We start from the raw sequence: 22796 nt of genomic DNA on the forward strand, positions 1-22796 counted from the left end.
TTCTCCAGGGACGCGTGGCTGCTGAGCCAGCACCCTGAGTCTCCCTCGGTTGGACTCCCTGGCGGTGAGCTGAAGGTCAGACTCTTGAGCGAGCTCCCTGGATATGACAGAGCAGGAAGCATGGTGCTCACGGCGTATGGGAGACCCAGGAGAGACGTGTCACAGCCTGGGTCGGTGATGTTGCTGTAGGTGCTGCCCTCCATGAAATAGTGCTGACACTCTCGACTTTCCTCCTCCTCTGCCTCCTGGACATCTGCACACTTTGTCAGTGTGTCTATCTTAAGTGTTTCCTCAGCCTTCAGTGCGTCTGCTGTGTTTCCTTGTGTTACCACCCAGCTCTATAATCACAGTCATGTTCAGGGACAAAATCAAGAAGTAACAGTTACTTTTTTACACTACCGGCTTCAGCTTACCTTGAAATCTCCTTGGCAGTCATGATACAGGGTGTGGAAATAAGGAGCTGGAGTTGGAATGTAGGATCTTTGCCTCCACCTGTCAACAGGAGGAAAATAAAAATGATACACTTTGATTTTTGGAAATGGCATTTGCATTAATGTGACGATGTATTTACTGAGAGGTAAAGATGGACCTTACTTTTTAATTGGAGCGTAGCACAGAAGTAAGGTGAGTAGCACCACCACAGCCAAAGGGATGAAAACCTTCACCCAAAATTTAGACATAATTGTGTCTGATCCAGGATCTGTACCCATAAACAGGTGATTAGATTAGAAAACAACAACATACACGTATGCAGGGGTTTATTCATGGGGGACACTCACCACTCACAGCTGGATCGGTCCTCCACTGAATCTCAGAGGACCAGCTGCTCCACTGACCCTCAAAATAAGCCTGGTCAGGACTGGAGCGCACCCTGGCACAGTACTCAGTGTCTGGTGAGAAGTGATGATCTTTTATAGAGTAATTTGTTCTGCTTGAGATGGTGATTGTATTTGGTGGAATCTGATAGGAAATGAAGATCAAGTGAAGTTGTCAGAGTTTGTAAAGGAGGGAAAATCTTGTACGGATGCCTGTTTGTGCTCAGGCAGAGAGAATATGATATTTTTGCTCAAGAATAACCAACTTTCAGATAGTGTTACTGTTTCAGAGCACACAATTCACACTTTTTATAGACCACTTTATCATTTAAGATGTCTTTCCGACCCCACAAGCCTCCACCTCTATGTTTTGAATTTTGGTTATTTAATTAGATAAATTGTCTTGAATATTTTGCTGTGAATTTAAATAGTAATTACAGAAATTCCTTCATAAGAATACAATTTTGAGTTTCTATTTTTGTAGATTTCTCATGTTTCTAAATCATATTTTAGGTGCAGTAATTTTGCAGTATACTAGTAGCAGGTTGACTGTCTACAAAACACCAAATTTTAACCAATAAAGGAGTTAAACAGAGGTTGGGCCCACCATCTACACAGTCCCAGGACAAAAAAAAAAAAAATGTTTTACCTTAAAAAATTGCTATTTTAATGTAAGTTATATATTTTTGAAAGATTTCAGCCTCAAGAAAACCCTTTAAACTACTCTATAGGGCTATCATAACAGTACATTCATGCAATTTATGCTTTAACTTAACGAGGCTGAAACTATCAGTTCACAATCCAAAAAAAAAAATATCCACAGTCAGTAAAGAAGCACAAGAAGTCGTATAAACACCTCATATCACAACCCAAAAAAGTTGGGTCGTTGTGTAAAACGTAAATAAAAACAGAATGCAGTGAGTTGAAACCCATGAACTATTAAAAATAGAACACAACATATCAGATGTTGATTCTGAGGCATTTTACCATTTAATGAAAAATATTACCTCATTTGATTGCAGCAACATAACTCAAAAAAATAGGGATAGGATAATATTTACCATTGTGTGGCATTCCCTCCTCTCTTAACAAAAGTCTGTAAATGTCTAGGAAGTGAGGAGACCACTTGCTGGAGTTCTGGGAGAGGAATGTTGTCCCATTCTTGTCTGATGTAGGAGTCTAGGTTCTTCTTTGCTAGATTTTTCATTTTATGATACGCCAAATGTTTTCTTTTGGTAAAAGGTCTGGACTAAGGCAGGCCACTTCAGCGCCAAGACTCTTCTACTGTGAAGCTATACTGTTGTGATGGATGAAGTATGTTGTTTAACACTTTCTTGCTGAAATATGCAAGGCCTTCCCTGAAAGAGACATCTGGTTATATTTTACACAACGTCCCAGCTTTTTTGGAATTGGGGTTGTAGTAATAAATTAATCTTTTCAAGGACGAAGCGGCCCAATTCTGCTAATTCCAAATAGGCCTTTCATGGTTTCCTTAAACCATGTTATTCTCTCATCCCCAAACTCTTGTTTTTCTGATCATCAATATCTTACATCCAGTTTGTGTCCTCTCTTGTAGTAATGGAGCTGAAACATCAGGTCATCAGTCAGAGTGGTGTACCAGCTGTATTTCTCATAGGTGCTCTCCCAGGTGAAGTGATGTTCACCAGACTCATGGCTGAGGTTAAGGCAGCACGGTGCGTTTGGTTTGACTGGTTAAAGGACACATTAAAGACCAAAACACAAGATATGTACTGGTTTTAAAGCAGGCAAAACTGTGTTATCTCTTTAAATCAATATGTTTGATGAACAGATCAGTGTGTTTCTTACTGTTTTTGTAAGGCTTGAACTTGTCTGTCAGCAGCTCACAGCTTTCAGCTCCGTCAAGTTTGTGACAAAGAGAGAACTGATAGGTATGTGTTTCAATGAAGCCGTTGGGTTGATAGTCATAGTCAGGATCTGGAGTGGATATTTGAAGAGTACAGAAGTAACGCCCACCGGTCTCTGTCAGCATGCATATGAATTCATTTCTGCACAAAGAGAGAAGAAGAAATGATACATAAACCGTGATTCTGTCCTCACATTGAGAGCTTGTTTTTGTTAACATGGACCAATAAAAACAGGGCCCCACTTTTGAGCTCTTTCCATGACAATGAGCCAGAAGGCGCTGTTGCTGTCTGAGGTGTTCTGTGGGATGTTCAGGGAGCAGTTGATGGTGAACAAATAGTCAGTCACACACTGGAGTTTTTCATTCCCTGCTTCAAAACAAAAGAAGAAACAAAAAGGAAATGTGTCACTGATCCTGGAGAAACCTCTATTATTATTACCTCATATTATTTGTAAGTAGTTAGTTTGAAAGATTTGGATAATATTCAACACTTAAATCACTGAGGATCTCTAAATACCTAAACTGCCAATGGGTAAATTTAGTCATTGTTGGAGTGCACTGATTTTCACAAAGTGCTCTGATTAGTTCATTGGTAAATTGTTAAAAAAGGAATTCAGTGAAAATGAAAAATTAGTCATTTATTTGCCTTCTTGTGACAAAGTTACACTCAACGATCACTTTATTAGGTACACCTGTGCTGCTGCTTATAAACCAAATTATTAAAACTAACCAATCAAACGGCAGCGACCAATGTATTCATGCATGTAGACATGGTGAAGACGATGTGCTGAAGGTAAACTGAGCATCAGAAAAAGGATGCTTATGGATGGATATTTGAGTTATTTCCTTTCCATTAGCTCGAAACCAGTTCTAATGATTTTCCTCTGACCTCTGCCATCATCAAGCCATTTGACCCAGAAATTGTAGCTCCCAGGATATTTTCTCTTTTTCAGGCCATTCTCGGTAAACCCTCGTGGTGGTTGTGCATGAAATTCTAGTAGAAAAGCATTATGTGAAAAACTCAGGCCATCCTGTCTGTCTTACTTCAACTTCCTTCCTCATTCTGTTTAAATTTCAGCACATGGCTTGATCATGTCTGCATGCTTAAATGCATTAGCTGCTGCCATGTGATTGATTTGATATTTGTGTTAATGAGCACTTGAACAGGTGTGCCTAATAAAGTGAGCTGAGAGTATGAAAAAAATAATCAAATTATCCTCTTGGCTGAAAGATGGGACTCAAACTGAGTAATTAGAAAATACTCACACAGACATTACCTGAGACAGGATTTCCACGCACAAACTCCGTGTTGGCGAAAAGCTGCAGAGACACTACGATCAACAGCATCAGCTTCAGCCTTGGAGGAAACCACCAGTCTATCAACACACCCAGTTCAGACATCTTCTCATCTCTCAACATGTCTCACTCAAGTCATGCTGCTTTGAGAGTGTGTTTAATGAAGACTGAGAGAGGGAGGTATCAGTGATCACTATCACTCTCTCTCTGTGGTGGGGAGGATCTGCTGAAGGAGGGAAAGTGTGTGAAAAAAGGGGGCTTCAGATGAACCAAATATCACACCACAAATGATATCATGCAGCAAATGAGGTTTGTGTTTTCATCAAGTTTGGTTTAACAACAGAACCATTCATGATGTTATCACTCATGAAATGCATTAAACTGGAAAACATTCATGTTAAATCATCACTTCTTCAAATTTGAGTGGAGTGGACATTTTAGTTCATTAAACGGTTCATAAAGGCACATCATTAAGTATTAGTCATGTCCTGAAGTGGCTCAGCAATTATACATACAATAGACAGTAGTATGTCAACATATGTAAATAGTGCAGTCTGAGAAAGAAACACTGTGGGGTACCACAAGGTTCTATTTTAGGACCACTATTGTTTCACATCTACATCAATGCCATTGCATCAGTGTCAAACACAATGTGTCAAGTATTATTATGGAGATTATAAGAATTTATGTACATTTGTCAGTACTCATGAATGAAGAAAACAACAGCCTTCATGCATGTTAAACCTGGTTTTGAACAAGTGTTGCCTTTCATATGCCATTGATACATACTGGGTGACAGATCCACGTCAGGAACAGGAAGAAATCTGGAGGACCTTTCTTTATCACTGGTGGACTCAGAGGTGGGCGACTGCAAAATGCAGCAAAAGTGTCATCTTGGATGTCTAGTGGTAGATAAACACAATGAGGTGCCCTGTTAGTGTACACATTTGACAAAGTCTTTTCATTGATACTGAGTAAAGGACAGATTTTGACAACTTGTAATCACTGAGGACTTGTGAATGGACACATTTAACAAACTGTTCCACAGTTAATTTTCAGTGTCATTCCCCCATAGTGTTTCTTTGTAAAATGAATGGTTAAAAGTTTGGAATGATGATTGTAAGCCCAGCCTTCTTGTCCAACATTAGTTCCTGACCTCAAACACTCAACAGAATACTACAGAAACACTCAAAACTCTTGTGGAGGGGAGCAGTGGTTTGAGACGTGCCCCATGTACACGGTCAGCCTGGGTTAGGATCCGGCCTGTGGAACTTTTACCGCATGTTTCTCCCCAGCACTCTCGTCCCTGTTTCCGGTTCTGTCCACTGTCCTCCCCTATCAATAGAGGCATAAAAAGCCCATAAATTAATCTTAAAAAAAGTCTTGTGGAAAGTCTTCAAAGAAGAGTGGAGGCTCTTACAGCTGCAAAAAGGTGCCCACCTCCATATTACAGTACCCGTATTTGAATGCAATGTCATGATAAGTTGCTCTAGGTGTAATAGTTGGGCGCTTGAATCCTTTTGTCCACATAACAGTGATCATCAGCCAGCAGCCTGGGGGCCACATCTGGCCCCATAAGACCTTAAAAATCAGGAGATGTGCAGAGGAGAAATCTGTTGTGGTATTTCGGGGTATGTTATTTTAAAAAAAAACACACACACACACACACACACACCCCCACACACACACACACACACACACACACACACAATAGGCTTTAAATGAGATTTAATCCATTTTACAGAAACCCACCCATCAGTAATTAATAGTGAATATGATGCATGATAAAGACATAATCATAATTTTTCCATGTCAACTTTCCACTTTAGGTACTTAGAGAGTTCACTTTTTCCTGGCAAAGAACCACCACAATCGATTTGTTTCCTGACAGTTTTCCCACCAATCACAACACAGCATTTTATCATCAAACCCAGTGATGATCATGCCAGCCCAGAAATATATAATCAAAATATTACAGTCGCCCCCTAGTGGCATCTGTAGTTTAGGGGATTGGCACTGATCTCACTGCCAAAGGCAAAAGATTATTGACATTTTTGAAGGAGGGAAAAACCCAACAAAATTATTATGTTTATTGGGCCAAAATATTTAAATTTAGTTTTTTGGAAGTCCAGCCCCTTCAGTGCCTGCCAGGTTAAAGCTGGCCCTTGTACAAATGTAGCTGATGACCCATGCCATATAGTCAATGTTAGAGTCATGTTTCCATTCTGCTGCCTTTTAACTATTAAAGATTACAAACATAGAATATCAATGTATAGAGAGAATTACAGTCTAGTTGCTAATAGGTCTTGCTTGCTGTTGTTTGTCATAAAAGCCATCTGTATTAATAAGAGTTCATTTTATCCTCAGCTGAAAACTTCTCACTGCAGCTTCAGTGTGCTGAGTTATTAAACTGCTGCAGAGCTACATGTACACAACACCTACATCTAAATGCCTCCAAACATGTCAAGTCATATTTGAGGTGCTTAATGGCTTAAATTATTTGATTTTATTGAATATTTCATGGAGGAAACATTGATGATCTGAGGTAAAATAAAGATTAATGGTGATGTAACTGACAAGGAAAGTGTTGTGCAATGCATGAAGCAGTGAGAGGGGAATCAGACCTGTTGTACTGATAGTGTGACAGATAACAGCTGACGTGTCTTCCTCTGAGGTTTTGATTTTGTTGATTTGTTGACACGTGTCACTGTGTTAGTTGGTAAACATTATATGAAGTACTGCATGAAGGGTCAAGGAAATAACTTCTAGTCTCAGGTTCTGTTGCTGCAGGTTAAAAGATGAAAGTCAATACTCACAAGAAAGCATTTTTAATAGCTATTCATATCTTGGAGGGTATTTGAGCAGGAAGCAAGTGAACAGAATGTCACCATGACGACACTGATAGTCGATATGATGACAAAGGTTTCATTTGGGTTTATGCTTTTTTAAGTATGCATTCACTCAGATACACTTACTTCACCACAGAGCTATTTTTATTAAACTGAACCCTGAATGACTTTCTGTCTCATGTGAAACACTGTAAGCTTGTGCTGCATGTGAACATGCATAATATGCAAAGAGGCTCTTGTTATTTTATTACACTGATGCTTTTACGTCAAGCAAGAGCAAAAAAATCCTAATCTGACTGGCTCTATCTGCAGCTTGTAGCACTTCTGCTGCATCTGATAAGAGATTTTTTTTTCAAGTTTTAGGTTCTTTGATAAACATGTTCCCTTGTTTAGATAAAATATTAAGAAACAGCAGGAGATAACCGGAAATGTCAGACTGATAGAGATCAGCATCAGTGAGGTTACCGTGAGGAGTTTTTTGTAGTTATAAAACCAGCAGGATTTTATACACATGCCCTTATATGACACACATCAGCAAAATTTATTCAACTCCCAAAACTTTCAAACTAACAGAGTACAGGCCATGGATTCCTTGGTGCGCTGATATTAAATAGTGAGTTTTCGGGGGGAATGCTACACAGTAAAGCAGTCATTAATGATGTTGCCTCACAGCAAGAGGGTTCCTTGTTTGAATCCTTTTTGGACAGGGCCTTTCTGTGTGGAGTTTGCATGTTCTCCCTGTGCATGTGTGGGTTTTCTATGGCAGTGTTCACTAGTGGACTTACAAAGGAGGCAGAGGGGACAACCAACCACCTTAATGCTAGAAAAATCACAGTTTTAGAGCCCTCTCTGATGCACTCAGGTACACTAGTTAAACAAGAAAGAGAGCCCTGTTTGGTGCCCTCTAAGTGGACAAAATACCCTCCACAATGTCCTCATTGTAGGCAAAATTGACAAGTGCTATCTGGGAAGCCTTTTCAATGGACAATAGCAGATGAATTGCCCTCCATAGTGCCCTAAGTGATAGAGTGCCCACAAGCCTTTCCTTCTGATGGGCAGGTTTCCCCAGGAGGGGTCTGGTTACAGACCGCAGATCTCAGATGCCCCCTCTTGCAGATGTGACCACACATCTGTCAGAACAGAGGGGACGCAATCTGCTGGTATGGTTTAGAAGGTTTTTTGTTTTTTAAAGTCAACTTTATTCATAAACAAAGTCTGGCCATTACATTAATGAAATATTATCTATGTAGCTATGTAGGTTATGTAGACACCTGGCTAAATCTGAAGCTAATAAAGTTATGTTATTTATGCATCTAACATTGAGCTATAGCCTTAGCTAAATAAACAGTGTTAGAATGTTTTCATGCAGGAAAAGACCTTTTTTCAGGAAAGCAGAATGTTTACTTGGCTTTATTGACCTTTTTGTCTTTAGGTATTGCTGGTCAGGTTTTCTACTTTTAACTTTTGATAGCCTAACCCTTAACCTAACCCTAACTGGATGTTTAATCTGATTTTATTATTAAAGTTTTAGGGTGTATTTCCATTCTTACAGATGCAGCGTCACACCTTGGTGAATAGAAATCTGCATTCTGTAGCGAGACTGTCTTGGTTTCCCCTCTCAGTGAATGAAACCTGAGAGGGTACATGTCCAACAGAGGAGAAAATGCAATTAAGACCTGGGTATAAAGTTCATTTTCAATAATGTCATCCATTGTGTACCTTTGAGGAATAAATGGGTAAGGAGTTAATTGCTCTTTGTTCAAAAATATTAAATCTTTACCAGGGCATCTAAATAGTTAACATAAAATGTATTATGAATTTTTGTGTGCAGGGGCCCTTTTTTAAAAATCATCGTTGCCCCTGCCCTCAAATCCTGAGTCTGCCACTGGCAGTGTTTCCCAAACTTTTTTCCTGGTGAACCACTTTGTAAGAAGTACATGCTATTGTTTGCCTTACAAAGCAAATGGATTGGCCTGATTCCATGTCTGTCTGTAGGTGACATAACCCATGCCACGGATATGTGAACCAGCCTATTTGGCTTGTCAGGGTAAGCCTTCGTGGCACAGTATTTTTATTTATTTATTTTTTCATTATAAGGGACAATGCACATTAATGAACTTGGACATGTAAAAGTGCCAGATTGTAGCAATATACGCTGATTTCCATCTGTAGTCCCTGGCAGGTTGATGGTATACATTGCAAAGAGTACATTCAGCATGTACATGATGAAAAAAAAATTGCATAAAATCAGACAACACCAGGAGACCAGACAACATAAACAGTACAATAAAATACAAAGACCAAAATATAAGAATACAGTAGGTGGCTGCATGACTTTGCTTAAGACTGACCAGGAATAAAGTGACCATTGAAGTTAAAGTGCGTAAGGCAGATGGTAAAGTGCTGTAGTGCTAAAGTGCAAGTGTGCTGATGTATTGCACATGATCATGAGTGTGCTTAAGGAAATTGCACATTTGCCCGTGGCCTGGTTATTTAAAGTGCTAATATTATTGCACATAGTCTTATTGCACATAATTCAAAACTGGTCTGATCTATAAATCATAAGCGTGGTTAGTGTGCATATAAAAATTTTTGTGAACACTTAAATACTGCTTCTACACCACTATATAGTTTTTAAGACAAGCACTTATGACATATACAGTACACTCAGAAAGTATTTAGACCATTTCACTTGTTTTAATTTTGCTATGCTGTAACCTGATGCTACAGTTGAAATAAAATAATGTTTATTCTCATTAATCTACACTCAGTACCCTGTCATGGTGAAGTAAAAACAGAAATTTAGAAATCTTTGCAAATTTCTTCAAATTTTGAAATAAAACATCTCATATACATAAGTATTCAGACCCTTTGCAAAAACACACGATATTTAGATCAGGGCTCTCCCATTTCTCTGGATCATTGCTGATATTTTTCTACACCTTGATTGTAGTCCACCTGTGGTAAATCAAACATGCTTTGGAAAGGCACACGCCTCTCTATAGAAGGCCTCACAGCTGACAATGCATATCAGAGCAAAAACTAAGCCATGGGTCCATAGAACAGCCCATATTGCAGTTTTTTTTCTTTGAATTAATTTGCCAAAATGTCTAAAATTCTGTTTTCACTTGGTAATGATGAGGTACTGAGTGTAGATTAATGAGAATATTTTGTTTTGATTGTAGCATCAGGCTGCAACATAATTTTCTTTTTTTAAGGTGGAGTAGGTTGAAGTACTTTCTAAATGCAAACAAGGAGTGGGTGCAAGGAAAAAGACTGGGAGCCACTGGCCTCGCTTTGTAGGTGTCATGAGAGGTTGTGGTACAGACATTAATGTATTTTTCTACATGCATGACTTCATCCACTTCAATAACACTGCCCCTAGTTACACGTCTACAGTCTCTGAATACAAAGACATCACCATGGCACCAGGTTACAAAATACTTAAAATTATCTTGTGGAAATGGTGCATCAGTGGAGTCTCAAGTTCCTTTAATACAGTCAGGAGAGTGGTCAGACACATTCAACTATTTCACATCAAAACAGGTTAAAAATTAGGGAGGATGTAAACATACATTTTTTGGACAGATGGATACTCTTTTGTTGTTCTCCAGCATGCCGGGGATGATCACAGGCATTTTCCTGGGACCCATACAGTCCAGAAAATTTGTTTCCTGTAATATAAAAATATCTTTTTTACACAGCCTTTAGTTGTTAAATACTGTTAACCTGAAAACAGGCTTTCCTTTAAACACCACTATAATGTCAGGAACACATTGAAAAGAATTTAAAGAAGGTCAAGTGAAGCAATAACCGAAACAGAGTTATGATACCAATTTTAAGATAATGGTTGCAGCATTTTATTTGTACGAAACCACCTTCTAAGATCAGGAAACTAGTGGATGATCTTGACACACTCTCTGCCCTACATCATATGCTATGCAACTGTGGAGAATCACAGAGAAAGAGAGCAGGGTGGGCTGTGCCACTCAGCGTATTAAAAAATCTATATGCATCTATTCTCCCATTGCTTTAGTTGCACTGCAAGCTGGTAAACAATAGTGACAAGTAAAGCCATTAGCTTGGATGTAGAAGCAAAAAGTGTCAGGTTTTATCAGAACTGGACAACATTTCTGTGTTAAAAGAGCAAAAGAATCATAGTGAAAGCTTTTGTTTGTGGATGTTTTTGCTCTTCTCCTGACTGACTTGGACAAGAGTTTAATTTGCCAACTGGCTCCACTGATGGTGAACAAAGTTGGTGACTGCCTGTCATGCTCACATTTATGTAGTTTACTTCCTGGGGCTGTGCATGCCTACTATATCATATGTTTTGTTGCTCTGACTGGCCTGTGGCAAATGTGACAGACAGAATGTTCATCTAAGTAGCCTCCTAATTTTTTTGAAAGGTTCTGCCTGTCCCAAACACAGACTATGAACTGTTTTCCAGATGGTTTTAAATTGTCTTGAATGAATAAGTGAAACACTCTATTTGTCATGTCAGATTACATGGATGCAGCAGTGGGAGAAATTAGGGGTTACATTACTTGCCAAAGGACACATCAGCATATGACTGCAGGAGCTGGAGATTGATGCCCAGACCATTACAACCCACATTCCAAAAAACTTGGGGCACTGTATAAAATGCAAATAAAAACAATGCAATGATTTGCAAATCTCACAAACCCCAAATTTTATTCACAATAGAACATAAACAACATAAACAACCCGGGTTCGAATCTGGCCCGTGGCACTACCTCCTACATGTCTCTCCCCACTCTCTTCCCTGTTTCCAACTCTATCCACTGTCCTCTCTCTAATAAAGGCATGAAAAAGCCCAAAAATAAATCTTAAAAAAAAAAAAAAGAAAGAAAGTGAGACATTTCATGAAAAATGATTAGCTCTTTTTGAATTTGATGGCAGCAGCACAGACTGGGAAAGTAAGTGATAGTACTGAAAAAAGCTGGAGGAGCATTTTGCAACTAAATAGGTGAGTTGGTAAAAGGTCAGTAACAAAAGGAGCATTTTAGAGAGGCAGTGTCTATCAGAAGTAAAGGTGGGCAGAGGTTCACTAATCTGCAAAAAGTGCATCTGAAAATTGTGGAACAATTTCAGTAATACGTTCCTCAATGTAAAATTGCAAAGATTTCAAACTCAGTGGCAATGGGCCTGACTATGCATCACTGCATCTATGCCTTTATTATGCATTTCCATGCATAACTCTGAAATGAAAACAGGAGTTACAAAAATCATCCCCCTTTGGAGTTTTTAAGACATAAACATAAACATAAAGACTAGAAGAATTTTCTGAACCAGGCTGTGAGCCTATATATTTTTGCTGTAAAAACTGTCATGTTAATATGGGGACTTTTTCTGCCAACCACAAGAGACTATGCATCTGCTTCATTGTAACACCAGAGGATGCCTCTGAGATCAAACCGATAAAGAAAAAAACCCACTTCTGGGTTCCTAGTGAAACCAATACCAAAACTTCATAGTGGTTATGTCCATGCATCCAACATACAGAAGCTGTTTTGCTTGAAACAGACAGCCTGGTTTCAAATCATGCCTTTCCTGCATGCCATACTCACTCTCTAGCCCCAGTTTCTGACTCTTTCCACTCTGTCCTTTCCCTTTAGTAAAGGCACAAAAAATATTTTTAAAAAGATAAATAGGATTAAAAGTTATGACTTCTCAGTTCACCTTTCTGCAGTTATCATTTAATAAATCAGTGTCCATTTCAAAGGTAATTTTAACAATAAAATAGGGCATTTCTTTGGGTGGCTATTGATGTAGGTATGCATGCATGCCCTTTTGTTGGAAAAGTGCCCTGGTTTAAGCAAAACAGAATGGCAAAATAGCAAATCAGAAACTTTAAAACAAGATTTGAAAGCCCAATGTCTATATGGCATGTGAGCTATAATAAAGAATGAGATCAACTTACATAGCATATCGCTGCCAGTTCTTGCACTGACTCACACTCCTTGATGAAAGGTTCCTTCTCTGGGTTTTCACCTTCATCATAGACTGTAAATTTTGTACCTAGAACATCTGACCTGAAAGAAACAAAATGTATCAAATACAGAAGTAATCTTTTTCAGATCAAGATGAGAGAAGACAACTGCAGCTTTTTGACAGCATGTGTGGGAGTGAATAAGGAATGGCACCTAAATACATCTAATGAATCTAATTATTGCACAACCTTAGGTGTTGAGGATGAGATGGGTGCACATGACTCAGCACAAATTTTTCTCTGTGGTTTGCTGACTTCAGAGAAATTGTGCCACTAACCACATGTGCAAAGTGTTGATAATGCTATTAATGATGGCCCCATTCCAGTTCCCTTGTTAAGGAGCCAACTGGTGTTGGTGTTAAGCACGCTGCCTAATTAGTATGGCTTACTGAGGCACACACATGAAACAGAGTGTGAATGTGGACAAGTAGTCAGGGGGTGGGGGGCAGCTTTCCACAAGAGTACCTTGCTGCAGACAAGATAGCCTACATACATCCAATCCATACCGGAAGTCTCACCTGGAAGTCCGTGCGTCTAAGGTTAGGCTTAGGCATTAAAACCAGAGTGGTTAGGTTCAGGGTAAGGCAGTGGGGCAGGTGATATATTTGAGATCCAGCACCAAGGGTTAGGCTTAGGCTCAAAAAAGACTGTCAAACACTGGCAGCTGAGTTCAACACGAAGAAAAAACTTCTGCTTGGGACTTCGCCATGGACTGGATGTATAGCGACGCCCATGTCTGCCATCTTGACTGCAGTTGGGTCCCCATTGCTTTCCATGACTGTTTCGTTGAGCTGCTAAGGCCACTTTTTTGTCACAGCTGACATGTGAGTAACAAGAAAGTTGTGTCATGCTCCTGTCACCGCTTAGTTACCGTAAAGCTTCAGAGTTTTAAAACGTACCTAGCTTGTCACAGGAAAAATGAATCACGTACTATGTCTTTAAATTGAGAAAGAAGTCCCTGAAAAATCAAATAAAACAGGCGCTAATCCTGGTTTATTCCGTTGCCACGGATACAGACTCTCCGGCCAAAAGATGGAAAGCATGAAATTTAAAACAGCGGATATAACCGCCCTTTGATATTAAATTTTCATGTGCTAACTGCAAATCTGAATATGAGAGTTTGACCTCGTTAGTATGGCAGGCAGTCTATTTTGACACATTCAGCTTGTTTGTATCTTAATTTATTTATTCATTTATTCAATCAGTCATAGTAAGCTAGTCACAAAGGTAGACCTACACGTTTGGATCCATACATTAACGTACGTACACATTCATTCAGTGACGTACACGTCACTGGCGCTGAACAGGAAGGAGGGGCGGGCCTATAGTGTTGCTAGGTTACAAGGCGACAACCAAACAGGAAATGAACCAAAGTCGATTTTGGTGTTGGCCAGCTTTGGCAAAATATATACTTTACTCGCTGCTCCATAAATTCATAAATATTATTTTTTTCCCACATAATTGCCAGTTATTTAAACCTGTTTCTAGCTTTTAACTTCTGCAGTCTGTTCAAACTCCATCAAAACATAAAAATAAAAAAATGGATTCGAAATTCAAGGTAGGTATGGTTAGAAGTTTTGTTCGTTTGACAGAGGTGCTAACTAAAAAGCGGGTTACATAACACAAATACATTGAAGTGCTTCAGCAATGGTAATAAGTTACGTAGCTACATTATAATAACTTGTGACTAACAATGGGTGGGTTACTTCGAGTACTGTAGCAAGCCATTGAAATATGCTATATCAGTAAACAAATAAGGCAAAAAATAAGTTGCTTTTTTTCTGAAGGTAGACGTACCACAGGGCCCGAAAGCTAAAATAATGCTCTGGTAAGAGCTATGTCTCTTTCTTTATTATTATCTTCAACTATTCTCTTTTTTTCTCTTCCTCGCTTGATCTGGTGTATCTAACCTTGTATCTATTTCCCGGGTATGTTTAGGACGGATTTTAGCTACCATGACATGGAGCAGATTGACACAACGCTGTCTATTCCTGATCTGGAGAGGTATCTGCACCTGTTTATGGCCAGAAATCTATCAATCACATATACAGTGTTCATATATATTTACTCTCGTCCTCTCCTGTGTCTTAGTGCTCTATGCAATGTGCTCGATGTTGACCGTCTTGAACCAAAAAAAGGAGTTCTGCTGGAGTTGTATGTCCACACTGTGCTTTTCTGCAGACAGAGAAGCTTCATCAGGGAACAAACTTCAGCTCTGTTGTCCATCATTAAATCCGTTCATGAGGCTAACATAGGTGAGTAAAGTTATATCATCACCCTGGAGTTAGAAATCCAGTGCATATTCTATAAATTGGATTTTAATTCGCTAGAAAAGTCAAATATTTAGGAAAAATGTTTCAGTATTTTCCTAAATTCTTGAATGTCTTTGAAACTATTTATGTGCAGCAACTCCACTCAACAACATAGAACAGAGCTTCAAATACTGCAAGGAGCTACTTCTTTGTCACTCAGTCAGGGTCTGTAAAGCATTCTTTACTCTTAATATCATTGTATCACCCATGCATTACTAGTAATGTGTTTCTGTGTTTCCCCATTACAGCGACCTCCCTTCAGTATCAACCTCTTCAGCCCTGATGAGGCCAGCTGTGTCTTAAAGTACATCTATGAGAACTATGTGAGGCACTACAAACTCTATAAATATATTTTTGTCCCACAGGTAAGTAAAGAATATGATTCAAAAATCTTCAAGCACATTCAGCTGTGATTTGTTCTAACTATGATTTTAGTCTCTTGGAGGTATAAAACAGTAATTACCTTATTTGTGCCACTTTTCTTAGGTAAAACTTGATCTATTATTGAATTACTCTGTGAGCCCAAACCAGGATGAACCAGCTGTGGAAGACTTTTCATCTGTAGGTAAAGATTACAGAGCCCACCTTACTTGTATCTAAAAACACCTGAGACCAAGTGAGAACTTGCTGTCAAAAATCTAATCTAAATCTAATTGTTTTCTAATAAAAACAAGTGTAGCTTACTTGGTAGACTGATTTTGTTGTTGTTTGAATGAGTCTGTAGTTGATCTACAGACCTATTAAATAAACTGTCCACTAAGATTTTATCAATATATGCAAATCTACTTTCAATGATCTCTGAGCTGAGAGAGCTACCTGCCATCTGAAAAGATAGATAAACAAGTAAAAGTTTTAGTACATAGCCTAGTTTTACTACAATCCTCTATATTTGTAAATGGGCATGTATGATATTGCTATACAGTTGCCATAATGCAGATTTAAAGAGTCAGAAAAAGAATGGATCAAGTCCTATAATAAATATATTTATCTTTTCAAGCCTGGTAGACAAACTGCTCAAATACCTAGTTTATTGTTTTGTTGCATATCAGTATGGGTCAATGAGCATGAAGAGAAGACATTTAAAAATTTGTTGACCATGCAAAATCAGTTTTGACAATGCAAATACATAGTTGGGGACATTTCTATATGATATCATTAGTCATGATGCTGTAGAAAAGACTAAAAGGATTATTAACTTAGTATCAGAATTCATTTTTAGTATCAATTTTAGTGTAAGAGTAGTGTAGAGTGAGGCTGAACAATTTGGGAAAATAATCCAATTGTATTTTTTGCTATTTAATATGCTGTTATTTTTGCTATTCATCATCTAATGTATTTCTCAACAAACAAGTTATTAATCCTTCTACAATATAATAAACGCAATATGTATTGGATTAAACTAGGGCTGAACAATTTTGAAAAAATAACTAATTATTTTGAGTCCTTGCAAATTCCAACAGTGTTAAAGGCTACAGTAATGATGGAAAAGCACTGAAATGACATACTCTTGTCTTATTTACACCACAAAAATGTTGCATTTTAACATAGATATGTAGGCTTTTCAGAGCTACTGTAAGTATCTTGATGTTTTACATCATCTGTATTAATAATTTTCTTCCATCAGATGTTGAAAATGTGCTTGAACCAGAAACAGGACAAAACACAGACAGTTCACCTAAAATACAAGAGGCCAACACAAAGGATGCCGCTTTTGGTAGGATTACATTTTCATCAGGGCTGTTGTAATAACCATCTCATGTCAAATGCATCTCAGATGGTGATCGGTACTGTTTTTTTTTCTCACTTTCAGGTTCAAAGTTGGGACTGAAAATACTGATCAAGAAAGAGATCAGAGAGCAGATGGCACTTGTGTCTGAAAAACTTGATCAGCGTATGAAAGAAATGGCAATTCAGCATAAGAGTGCACCTCATTCTCCAGAGCCCAACAACAAGGGCAAAAAATAAGAGACTTCAAATAAATACTCAAACAAAACAAGACAACTGGAACTTAAACACACATTTTATTGTTAATATATCTTTTTTAGGCATTTAGATCTGCATTTTGCAACAAACCAGGCACTTTTAGTAAAAGTGCAACATATTAAACCGACAGATAGACAGAGAGAGGAATGATGTTGGTGGTGGTTAACTGAAAAAGGAAATACAGTCACAAATGGTCTTCACAGTTAATGTAGGTAGATGTCTCCAGTGAGGAATAACGGCATGCATGTGGATTCTCAACCCAAAACATGCCAAAATGCTTTATTTTTTCAAGCATGTCCAAATCTGCTGTGGAATAGCTTTAAACCTTTGCTTGTCACAATAAAATTATGTGTTAAATAATTAATTACAGTGCCTTATTGTACATTTCAGCCGCAGTGTACAGAAAAAACATCCTTTTTGTAACTAGAACTGACCATCAAAAAGAAAAGTCCAAAATATACAAATGTTACATGTGTCTACTTGAGTGATTGTGCAATGCTTCCTCTGCTGCAAATGTGATGACCTTTCAAACAGCCACAAACCTTGACAGAAGAGCAGATAAGGAATATCAAGTCGTGCATGCTTATCGTAAACTTAACCACAGGGTGCTTTAAGGCATACAAACGTCCCGGTCCCTGAATTCCTCTCCTTAAATTAAACACAGTAATGGTACAAAAACTTATATGACAGGACATGTGAATGTTTAAAAATTAAGGCTGGTGAGCATGAGGTGGATCTTCTATGTCTCAAAGTCCTCCAGTCCCAGCAGCATGATCTTAGCCGTGTTCTGGAAGAGAGCAGCTCGGTTCTGCTGCTCCCCTTTCTTCACCCAGTGCCCATAGATACGGAATGCACAGCCATCGATGAGTTTGCGGACGCCGCGAATGGAGTAAGGATCTCTAGCCAGCACTTCCCGAGTGAGTGGACGAGCCCTACGGTACTTGCTGTACATCCTGATACAGGCTAGAACGCTGACGATCAACACCTGAGGGTGAGAGACGGGAAAGCAGATGAGAATGTAGAAAATGTTTCATCACATAAAGCCCTTCAGTTCATTAAAAAATCACCCGAAAAGTCTTCCTAGGACTGAAGAGCCGCACATCCTCCTTCTGGTACTGCCTGAAGAATGGATGTGCTAAAGCTTGCTCTGCAGTGAGACGGGCAGCCGGGTCCACCACCAACAGTCTGGATATCTATAAGCACAAGCAGCATAGTCTTTAAAGCGTACTCTATAACCAGGTTAAATTACATATTATTACTTTACTTTGTGGTTTACCAGATCTTTCACAGTGTCAGACCGATCATCCCACTCTGGGGAGCTAAACTGATAGCGCCCCTCCATGATCATCCTCAGCATCAGCATCTGTTTACGATGCCAGAACGGCGGTGAGCCAGCCAATAAGGTGAAGAGGATCACTCCACAGGCCCAGCTTTTCAACACATGATACAAAACAAGGAAGTGAGCGTTAGTAATACTGTAAGGATAATAAAAAGGAAAAAAGAGACCTTTATAAATCATGGTTCTACTATTTGTAGGTTTGTGCTTGAATATATAATGTTGTATACAACATTTCTCCCCACCTTATAAACAAAATATTCTCCCTAATTTATCTTACTTGAGGAAAATGACAAAAACATCTGGTTTTTAAAATGCGCATAATACAATGAAAACTAAAAATCCTTTTTTAAAAATGGAATATTAATGTTTGAACTTTGGATGAGCTCAGACATCGATATTTGGCAGGAGAACCCTGATTTTAATTTACAGCATTCATGCGTCTTGGCATCCTCTTCCTCAGTCTTTCACATCACTGTTAGGCTAAGTTATTTCACTCTTGGAGCAAAAACCCAACCAGCTCATCTTTGCTCTTTAACTTGTGACCGTTCATCATCTTCATCATGTTAAGTAGAAAGAAATACACTTGGGATTAATTTAACAGACACTGGCATCATACATGTAATTTCAGGAAACTCTAGAGTGGTATCTAAACATTTCTGAGACAAGAAAAATATTCTAAATACTGATTTCTGAATTCTCCTAAGTTGAAAAATACATATTCTGTCATATCAAATGAAATAGAGACGTGCTTTTCTTGCATTATTTGCTGTCTGACATATACTATATGGATATAAGTATTTGGCTGACTGACCACTACACCAATAGGGACTATAATTACATTGTATTCAAATACATGTACTTTAACATGAAGTTGGTCCCCCTTTTGCAGCTAGAACAGCCTCCACTCTTCTTGGAGAGGCTTTCTACACTATTTTGGAGTTTTTCTGTGGAATTTTGTGCCCATTGATTCTGTAGAGCATTTATGAGGTCAAGCACCGATGCCGGATGAGAAGGCCTGGCTCGCCATCTCTGTTCCAGTTCATTCCAAAAGCTTTGATGGGGTTCAGGTCAGGGCTCTGTGTAGGCCAGTCAAGTTCTTCCACACCAAACTCATCAAACCATGTCTTTACAGTCCTTACTTTGTGCACTGGGGCACAGCCATGTTGGAATAGAAAAGGACCGTCCCCAAACTGCTGCCACAACTTTGGAAGAATAGCATTGCCCAAAAATGTCTTAGTATGATTAATCATTGACACTGCCCTTCACTGGACATAAGGGGCCTAGCCCAAACCCTGAAAAACAGCCCCATAAACCTCACACAGTTGGCACAATGCAGTCAGGCAGGTAATGTTGCCCCAGCATCCGCCAAGCCTAGGCTCACTCATCTGACTGCCAAACAGAGAAACGTGATTTATCATCTATAGAACACGTTTCCACTACTCCACAGTTCAATGTCAGTGTGCTTTACACTACCCCATCTGCTTGGCATTAGACTTGTTTTTGACTTGATTTTATCAGATGGGTCTGATCGAAGCACCTGAATTCAATAATCAAAAGGTGTGGCCAAATGCTTTTGTCCATAATGTGTAAATCGCACCTCTCTGCTTTCTTAACCATTTGTCATTTACTGCAAATAAAATACCTAAATGCATAAACATTATTTGTACATTGAGTAGAATGTTTTGAACAGTAAAGTTACAAATGTGTCATTTCATAAACACAAATCTTTGAATAGCAGAACCAGAGAAATACATAGCTTTTCACAGGGGTCTTATTTTTTTTCAGTGCTGTATACCGAATGACTGAAAATGTTGCTTTGATAAAAGTAGCAAGAAAGAATATACTCACAGATCAACCTCTTTGCCATAGCCTGGGTGCATTTCATCCATTGAGCATTTTAGTATCTCAGGGGCAAGATAACCAGGTGTCCCACAAAGCTCTTAATTGAGTAACAGGGAAAGAATATAGTGTTTTATACACTACACAAAAATAATGCAGATATATAAGCAGACCAAGAACATTAATCACAATCTATCAGATTGAATTTTTATATTAGTACCTCTAAGTTTCTCTCCAGGTTGTAGCTGCACTGAGAACCCAAAGTCAGACAGTTTGATGTGCCCCTGATCATCTAGGAGAATATTCTCAGGTTTCAAGTCCCGGTGGATGATGTTGAGGGAGTGGAGGTACTGTACGGCCTCAAGCAGAGCTCGAACCATACTCCTGAAGAAGAGCAAATAGGTTCACACAAAATGCAGACATTTTGACATTTATATTTTCAAATAAGTAAGCAGCTTAATACCCAAACTTGGGGATGCATGATACTGGATTTGTATGGATATTGACAAAAAAATTTTAGTAGATACAGATATTGAAATGTAGTTCAGACCTAAAACTTCAGTCTTAAAACTAGGGATGGGTATTATCTGTTTTTTCTGCAATACTGGTGCTAAACCAATACTTTTTAAAAAAGTACCATGCCTAAATGGTGCCAGAATCAATACTTTAAAAGGGGGGATTTTTTTTTTTTTTTTGACAGACAGCAGCTGAATAAAAGCTTTCTAGGTATCGTAAATGACTTGAAAATGTCACTAGAACATATAAGTAAAGGACACAGTTAAAAGTTCGTCACACAACATATTTCATGCTGTTGCTTGTGGTGGAGGATTGCCCTAAAATTGCAAGGTACCAAAATGAAGCACCAAAATCTTTTAATTTGGTACAGTAGGTATCGGATGTGTAGGTGCCAGAACTAGATTTTGATACTCATCCCTACTGAAACCACAGTTTTCAGGATGAGTAAAACAACATATTCCAGTCCTTAATACACACTTTAAAGTGTAAGGAAAGGTGATGAATAAAGAAAAAGACGTAAACTGACATAGATCTGTTGGTTCAGCCTAAAACTCCACAAACTTATGTGTTCATACGGCCAACATTTACAACTGATATGGGCAGATTTTTAAATCCAAAAATCTGTTTTGAATATTGACATTTTTATATCTGTTGGTACAGAAATCATGCAAATAATATTGTGTACCCCTTCCCAAACTTGATCTTCTCCAAAATGAGGGATGCCAGGACTCACCTTGTTTCCTTCTCACTCAAAGTAACTTTTTCTGTGAGGTAGTCAAACAGCTCGCCACGCCTCATGCTGTAAAGGAAAATACATTGTTTTTATCCTGCAAATTTATAATAAATACTGACTTTTGGATTTTGCAGAGGTATAATAAAGACCAGTGCATTTTTGTTTCAATACTTACAGGTCAAACACCAAAAATATGAATGTTGTGGACTCATAGGAATCAATGAGAGTGACTAAAAGGGAATCAACAAGACATGAAATGGGTTAAACATTTCTCCCCCTCGAGCATAAGGTTTAAAATCTTGCATTTCAACAAGAGGAATTCCAACATACTGATGGAGGAGTGTCCTTTCACCATGTTGAGGACTTGGATCTCTTTCAGTGTTGAGGTTTTAACCTCCTCCAGCTGCTGAGCAGTCATCTTCTCCGCTGTGATCTCAATGATCTTCACTGCCAGCTCCTGACCTGTGTGCCTGTGCACACACCTTCGAACCACACTGCTCACACCCCTGAGAAAGCACACATATTAAATGCAGCATGGGTTGTTTAAACCTAACAGTGAAAATGTGAGATTCCAGGCTGCTGGACTAACCTGCCAATCACCTCCTTAGGGTCATATTTCTGGTAAAACTCCTTTGCGCCCACCCAGTCTGGTAGTTCGTCTCCAACAACGATGTCTTTGGTCATTTTGACAGCAGATCAGTCTATAACAAAAACAACTGGAAATTTAAACAATGCTGCATCTGTAACAGGAACTACTAAGCTAACTATCAAGGAAGTTGTGTTTTGCTAGTGCAATAATAGTTAGCAGATGATTTAAAAGATCTGTTTGCTATATACACATTTATACCTTTCCCTTTATTTGAAATAAAAGTGCCCTTGTTCCATCTTTACAGCTAGCTAGCTGTGTCTTTGGTTTGGCCTTGATGCAGCAGCAGGTTCATTGACCGTGAAGGAAGCTACTCACCATGAATGCAACCAAGCGGAGAGGGAGAGGAAGTCGGCGAAAAATAAATCACTAAAGCCGTGCCATTTCAGCTTGAATTTGATATCCTGAAGCCACGATTGTGACGACAGTTGAAATACTTAGCAAATAGCAACGTTAACAACCGTTAGCAAGCACCTGGGCGCTGTTTGGTGTTTACATTCTGGTCACATTCCTGGAAACAACTCATAGACTGGTGTGTCGTACTACTGCCCCCATGTGGACGGAGTAAAAATA

General features: G+C 38.8%; 3 protein-coding genes across 4 annotated transcripts; 1 reads left to right on the forward strand and 2 right to left on the reverse strand.

Annotated features, from left to right (window-relative positions):
• Window positions 1–289: 289 nt before the first annotated feature.
• LOC121527840 (interleukin-21 receptor-like) lies at window positions 290–4130 on the reverse strand. 2 transcript variants are annotated; one of them, XM_041814851.1, is made up of 7 exons: window positions 3978–4130; window positions 2944–3067; window positions 2643–2842; window positions 2367–2524; window positions 780–960; window positions 595–700; window positions 290–492 (listed from the first exon to the last, which is right to left on the reverse strand). In XM_041814851.1, the coding sequence occupies exons 1-7, from the start codon at window positions 4117–4119 to the stop codon at window positions 405–407; spliced, it is 999 nt and encodes a 332-aa protein (XP_041670785.1). In that variant the 5' UTR covers window positions 4120–4130; the 3' UTR covers window positions 290–404. The 2 variants fall into 2 exon arrangements, with proteins under 2 accessions (XP_041670785.1, XP_041670783.1); XM_041814849.1 differs by having other exon boundaries at window positions 2944–3070.
• Window positions 4131–14395: 10265 nt separating this feature from the next.
• ccdc189 (coiled-coil domain containing 189) lies at window positions 14396–17132 on the forward strand. The gene is made up of 9 exons (XM_041816104.1): window positions 14396–14413; window positions 14643–14683; window positions 14794–14859; window positions 14947–15110; window positions 15262–15332; window positions 15416–15532; window positions 15654–15732; window positions 16792–16881; window positions 16978–17132. The coding sequence occupies exons 1-9, from the start codon at window positions 14396–14398 to the stop codon at window positions 17130–17132; spliced, it is 801 nt and encodes a 266-aa protein (XP_041672038.1).
• A 37-nt stretch (window positions 17133–17169) lies between these two features.
• On the reverse strand, window positions 17170–22741 carry phkg2 (phosphorylase kinase, gamma 2 (testis)). The gene is made up of 10 exons (XM_041816606.1): window positions 22542–22741; window positions 22167–22278; window positions 21908–22083; window positions 21753–21807; window positions 21578–21643; window positions 20549–20712; window positions 20338–20428; window positions 18427–18580; window positions 18218–18343; window positions 17170–18135 (listed from the first exon to the last, which is right to left on the reverse strand). Exons 2-10 carry the CDS (start codon window positions 22259–22261, stop codon window positions 17890–17892), a joined length of 1173 nt encoding a protein of 390 aa, XP_041672540.1. The 5' UTR covers window positions 22262–22278; window positions 22542–22741; the 3' UTR covers window positions 17170–17889.
• Between the last annotated feature and the right edge of the window lie 55 nt (window positions 22742–22796).

The sequence above is a fragment of the Cheilinus undulatus genome, linkage group 20 (genome assembly GCF_018320785.1).
Source record: "Cheilinus undulatus linkage group 20, ASM1832078v1, whole genome shotgun sequence".
Classification (NCBI taxonomy): domain Eukaryota; kingdom Metazoa; phylum Chordata; class Actinopteri; order Labriformes; family Labridae; genus Cheilinus; species Cheilinus undulatus.

Excerpts from the sequence above, each read along its gene's own strand:
- LOC121527840 (XM_041814849.1), bottom strand. The coding sequence starts at position 4,119 with ATGTTGAGAGATGAGAAGATGTCTGAACTGGGTGTGTTGATAGACTGG. Across the intron at positions 961-2,366 it reads AGAGAGGACACAAACTGGAT|ATTCCACCAAATACAATCAC; the intron begins GTAAGATATTGA and ends ATTTCCTATCAG. Across the intron at positions 493-594 it reads TGCTACGCTCCAATTAAAAA|GTGGAGGCAAAGATCCTACA; the intron begins GTAAGGTCCATC and ends TCCTGTTGACAG.
- ccdc189 (XM_041816104.1), top strand. Across the intron at positions 15,333-15,415 it reads TTCTTTGTCACTCAGTCAGG|CGACCTCCCTTCAGTATCAA; the intron begins GTCTGTAAAGCA and ends TCCCCATTACAG. Across the intron at positions 15,533-15,653 it reads AATATATTTTTGTCCCACAG|GTAAAACTTGATCTATTATT; the intron begins GTAAGTAAAGAA and ends CACTTTTCTTAG.
- phkg2 (XM_041816606.1), bottom strand. The coding sequence starts at position 22,261 with ATGACCAAAGACATCGTTGTTGGAGACGAACTACCAGACTGGGTGGGC. Across the intron at positions 21,644-21,752 it reads ATATTTTTGGTGTTTGACCT|CATGAGGCGTGGCGAGCTGT; the intron begins GTAAGTATTGAA and ends TTTCCTTTACAG. Across the intron at positions 18,581-20,337 it reads TATGGCAAAGAGGTTGATCT|CTGGGCCTGTGGAGTGATCC; the intron begins GTGAGTATATTC and ends TGTGTTGAAAAG.